General features: G+C 34.0%; 1 protein-coding gene across 8 annotated transcripts in view; it reads left to right on the forward strand.

Moving 5' to 3' along the window:
* Window positions 1-3,744, forward strand: part of TNS3 (tensin 3) — a 378,141-nt gene extending 374,397 nt beyond the window's left edge. For all 8 annotated transcript variants that reach the window (XM_031957264.1, XM_031957267.1, XM_031957260.1 and 5 more), the window contains one exon: window positions 530-3,744. In XM_031957264.1, coding sequence (XP_031813124.1) covers window positions 530-674 — 145 coding nt within the window. In that variant the 3' untranslated portion in view covers window positions 675-3,744. The remainder of the gene's footprint in view (window positions 1-529) is intronic.
* The last annotated feature ends 2,256 nt before the right edge of the window (window positions 3,745-6,000 follow it).

Consider the following 6,000-nt stretch of genomic DNA (forward strand, 5'->3'; position numbering starts at 1 on the left):
TCTAATCCCTTTTCCATATGACAACCCTTTGATTATTTCAACAGAAATAATTTTGTATTTAATAATAGTTTTATATTTAGAGGAAGAGAAATAATTTTGTATTTAGAGGAAGGCTTAACACGGGGTCAGGATTCTCATAAAAATCACTTAAAATCTGTCTCATTATCCTCATCTTATAAAATAATAAAAGCAACTAACTACCTCCCAGGGACAAATGAAATAATATATATAAAGAGCTTACTTGGTCCAGTTCCTGGAACCTAGTAGGTCCTACATAAGTGCTGATTATAATGATGGAAATGAAGAGGCCATTTATTCTTATGTAAGAAATGTCCTGTGGACTAACAAATACAGTTGACTAGATCATCACCGATGTGTTTTGTTGGATACTCTTGTAACAAAAAGCTTTTTAGCTGTGACATAAATGAAATAAGTAATGAGGGGAAAACAGTGTATGGATGTTTGCGTGGAGTGACCGGGTAGTTGTGTGCAGATATGGCCCATTTAATTTTTGAATTGCCTTTTGCAGAGTATTTGGATTTGTTGCAAGAAAACAAGGAAGCGCTACGGACAATGTGTGCCATCTGTTTGCGGAACACGATCCCGAACAGCCTGCCAGTGCCATTGTGAACTTTGTATCAAAGGTCATGATTGGTTCCCCCAAAAAGATCTGAAGCCTCTCTGACCCTTTTAGACTTTGGTATGAGGAGGGAGGCTCGGCATCCTTTGGAACAATTTACTTAAACGTACTAATCCCAAGAAGAAAAGCGGGACCTTCTACCCATTGTAGATTTTTCTTCTTCCTTCCTTGCTTTTTTTTTTTTTTCTTATTTTAAAAGAAAGACTTCCAAATTCCTTTCTCAAAGGAAAGTTTTTGTTTCTTGAAACATCTTCACAGTCAAGTTCAAAGCTCTAAAATAAAAGAAGCTATGTCTGGAGCATCTGTACCTATCCAGAGTCTACTTTGGAGATCAACTTTGCAAGAGAGAAGTTTGTGTACACTTCATCTTCCCCAGTACCTTGTGGGTGAACAATGGAATGATTTCCTGGTTACTTACTATATTACATGAATTTTCTGAGATTTAATACATTATAGAACTGCATGCATGGCCTTATGGAAACACTTGTCCTATTTGTATCCACAGTAGACGTGATCCTCACAAACTAATATTTTTTCAGGGCCTCTTGTACAATCATTTGCTCTTCCCTTCATCTTTCTATAACCAAGACTAGAGTTGAACTGAGAAGGGGGAAGTATGTCTGATGAAGGTTAGTGTAGGTTGATTTTTTTTTCAGGGACCATGAAAACAGACAGAGGTACAGAGATACCGAGATTGTAAGGTCTAAATCTGGGAATGATTGGTTATTGTGCTTTATGAAAAGTTAGAGATGTCATTTAAAAAAATTGTATGGGTGAAGGCTTGATGTATTCTGTTCATCTAAAAATATATATTTTGTAAGAAGAGTCAAGCAAGAAAGAAACCATTTTAATAATAGCAGGATAAAAATGAGGGAAAAGCAAAAAATGATTTTATATAATTTATATTTTTGCCTATGCCAGATTATTTATAGTAGAAATTTGATGTTGCTATATTGTATGAGTACTCTTTACTAGACACCTTGTTGAGCTTTGCATTTTTTTTTTGTGTATGTTATTGTATCTAAGTATATTCTATTGCATGTGCCTTGCTTAGAAAGTATGTCAATATTTTCTTATGGTGTTGTTATAACACATCCTGTATTTTGGAAATACGATTTTAACAGAAAGTCTTTTTGCATATTTGGATTTATTTTTCAATATTTTGTTCATCAAGTTCACTTCTTTATGGTTTTTAATTCCTAATTTTTTTTTTATTGTGGATAGAATCAGCAAATATATCCAGAAGGGAAAAGAAAATTATTTTGTTAAACTCTTGTCTTGCCATCTGTTATGTTGGATGTCATTTGTAAGGAAAGAAACAAGATGATATATAGGGCACCTTGCGCCTTCATAAGCTATCATATGGATCTCATCACTCTGCTAAGTGGTTTGCTTTGTATTATAGTCATTGTCCAGATTGTGACATCCTAAGTATGAAGATAAGAAAAGGGATGATCCTTAAAAATATAAACTCTTTTGGTTGTCATATGAGCTGCTGTATTATATGGACAAATACATACTTGTGTATATTTCTATATCCAAATAGTTTTCCCTGCAAATCTATCATTGGTAGCATTTTTTTGGGACCAATGATTCAGGACTTTGTCTCACTGAAGAAACATTAACTTCTTTCTCTATAGAGCACCAGGTGCTGAATAAATGTTAAAATACCCCAACTATACCCTATTAAAATTTTCTTTACTAATAATAATCTCCTCCTATCCTTCCTAAGCTCAGATATCAGTGCTTATTTTATGCAAGAATCATAGTGACCAACTTAGGCTTTGAAAATTTACTCTTATAAAGAGATTATTTTAATGCATGGGTCAGGGCAGCAAAAGGCAGGGAAGAAGATGGCAGCTCAAATGCAATTGAAATTGAGTTGCAGTGGGCATTGTATATAAAGCTAATAGGTAGATAATTTCTCATTCCAGTTGATATGACAATGGCCAGGACCTCATTTCTGTGCCAAATGCTTTATAATTCTGTTACACATTTACTCATCATGTAGTATTTTCATTGCCATTTAAAGAGACTGCTTGAGCATTTCAGAGATCCCTGTGTGCCTTAAGAACAGCCAACGAGGCAGAATTTTTAACTTCTAAACCACTTTCAAGGAATATCCAACAGTGTTTCATTTTATCAGAATTTGGGAAAATGAAATGGTTCAGAGGGCTTAAATAGCTGGATCTTCCAAGAGTATTACTCTCATGGAAAGGCAGCTCCCTGCAAAAGAAGAAGAAGAGGAAGAAGAAGAAGAAAAGTTTGTTTAAGAACTAAATCAGGTTTGAATAATGATTCTTTTGGAAGGGAATGGCATGGAATTGGGGCCCTTCGTTTCCTGCCAGTACACAATAACTTGGAGTTTTCAAGATATTGTCATAGCATTTCATGTCCACATGTATTCAGAAAGGACTCCAGATCCTGAAGGTTGCCATTAAAAAAAATATATCATGTATTGACATGGTTATTTTATATTTTTATTTTTTGCTCTTTTAAAATTGTTTTGCTCTGTGTTTAAAAAGCATCAGGAAAAATGCACTAGGAGTTTAACTCTTCTTAGCAAAAAAAAAAAAATAGGTCCATTTTTATGGTTCTAAGGAGAGCTCTCACAGTGTATTTCTCTTATAATATGTTACCACATATATTAGAAATGTATGAAATAATTTTACATATTCAAAAGAAAAACTGTAAGGTATACTCAGTAGTAAATAGTATATGCAGTCACACAGCATTGTTTCTGTGACAAATGTGCAAACTGTTAACACAACATGCTTTCCCCCAGGATGTTTCAAGATGTGTATATGCAGTACTGAAAAAAAATACTGGTAAACTCATATTAGCTTTTTGCCATGTGTATTTGTGGCCAGGCGCCTATTAACCTGCTTTTTAAATTGTATTTCTATAATCCTTCAGTGTTATAATATGAACATGCTAAAAAGCCATGCTTAATTAAATGGTGCCAGTTTATCCTTAGTATCATTGACATGTTAACATTGCCTTCTCTGCCTTATCTATTAGTAGATATTTTACCTTTGCTCCATACTGTAAAAAAACATATTCAGTATGTAAATGAATGTCTTATAAATTCTTTGTATAGTCGATTTCTCTGCTTTTTAAATATCATCTCTATTCAGAGTATAATAAAATTATGAATTTGTTAAGTCTCTGTCATTAGAATTAGAGTAGTCTATTCCTGGGGATGGGAGGGGGGCAGCTAGATGGTACAGTGGGTAGAGTACTGGACATGGAATCAGGGAGACTCATTTTCCTCAGTTCAAATCTGGCCTCTGACAATTACCAACTGGGTGACTCTGGACTAATCACTTAACTCTGTATTCTCATCTGTAAAATGACAACAGTGAACAAAATAACCTCCAAATTCCCTCTCAGCTCAAAATCCTATTATTTCCTATAAAATCTAAATGGTGGGGGAGGTAAAGGTGGTATAAAGCTTTAAAATCTGTAGTGTAACCATCTCATGGAGGGAATTTAAATTTGAATCCCAGGAATCACTTGAGGGGAAATAAGATATTTTCCCCTTCAAAATGGCTTGTGAGGACTCTTGAGCTCTCACTAATCATGTAAAAGATCCTTTTTTCATTTCAGATGCATTTTGAAGGTAAACTTGAGATTTCTTTACTTTTGGGAGCCACAACATTAAAAAAAAAAAAAAAAAAAAAAAGGATGATTTTGTTAAAGAAAAACAGGATATATCAAATTTGCATAATTTATTTTTTCAAATCATTTTGGTTTGTTTGCCCAAGAATCACTGTGGAGAAGTCTTGTGGCCTTTAACTTAATAGTTAAGTACTAGAGAATTGTGTGAGGTACATTAAGGTTCAATATTTTCTTCAGGATCATACAATATCAAAGACAGGCTTTTGAACTCAGGTCACAGGATCATAGATATAGCACCAAAAAAGACCACAAAGATCATGTAGACTATTCTATCACTTTTTATCCACTCAAAACCTATGAATGGGCATATATTAAAATAAATTCATCAAGTAATTCTTAAAATATGAGGGATGGTTTTGTCTTTTATTCAATTAATCAAATATGTGTTTATTAACGTAAGGAAGTAAAGAAGGTAGGAAAAGGGGAAACATTCACATTAATACTGTGGGCTAATTAGTATTTATTAATTGCCACTTTTACAAACTGTACAACTCCCTCTTTGGAACATAGAGAATCTGTACCTTAAAAGTTAAGCATTTGACTAATTCCATGGTTCAGAGGTTAAAAGATTAATTTTGCGGCAGTTGAAACAAGCAGTATCCATGGCTGCCATTAATAGAAACATAGATTGTTCATTTGTGGTCTGTTGGGAAGGAATGATTGCGCAGCTTCCCAATTATTACTGTCAGATCATTTCACTTTAGCCAAATATTTTTACTCCATGAATTTCAGGATATTGTTCTCACTCACAAGAAGCTGATCCAAAGTTAAACATACATTTTGAAATGATGTGCTGGTTACCCATTCTCCTCTCCATTAGTGCTATTAATTATGACTTGACTTTAACTTAATTTATAAATGATATTCTCTCTCCTTTCTTGAAAGTGACTCTCATGAACTACACCCAGACTTTAATTTCAGTCTTTTCATGTTCTAAGAGCTTTCACTCCTGTTTTTCTCATCTTGCTTCCCTGAAGTATCAATTTTAACTCTGACTTTTGTGGAATTTGAATGCCTGGGTTAGGACAAAGAAAACCACAGGGAATTTTGGTTGTCAGCTTATGGAGTAATAGATTATCTATATTCCTGAGTAGGAGTTTCTTAACTTCTGAATTTTTCTGGGAGTTTCTAGTTTGCACAGCCCTTTTTTTTCCCCTTTTCCCCAGCACACTATCTATAAGATGGGTCTAAGAGAGGGCTGTATCTTAAGAGGACTATTTTAAATAAGACTGATTTGTTACCCTGTCAAAATTGAGCATGTTCACTATCATAAAGGGTAGACGGAAAATAGAAGGAAAACAATTAAAGTTGAAAGTAAGGAGACCTGTGATGGAGTCCCAGTTCTGGCATTTATTAGTTATGTTCACCCTCCACAGAATGCCTTTTCTGGTTTTCTCCTTTCTTGTTTCCTCCACAAGAATGTAAGGTCCTTGAGGAAATAATCTTGCTTTTACCTTTCTTTGCATCCTCAGTTCTTAGTTCATTTTTGGTAAAAAGTAAGCTTCCAATAGGTTCTTGTTGATTGGATTGATAATGGAAAGGTAAGTTAAACTTTCTGAACCTCATTTTGCTCCTCAATCACAATGATAATAATAGTTGTACTTATTGTCTGTCATCAGTTGTTGTCTAAGAACTTAAAAATGTTAAATAAATGTGAAATTGGATAATATTTAAGTATT

The sequence above is a fragment of the Sarcophilus harrisii genome, chromosome 1 (assembly GCF_902635505.1).
Source record: "Sarcophilus harrisii chromosome 1, mSarHar1.11, whole genome shotgun sequence".
In the NCBI taxonomy this organism is placed as follows: Eukaryota; Metazoa; Chordata; class Mammalia; order Dasyuromorphia; family Dasyuridae; genus Sarcophilus; species Sarcophilus harrisii.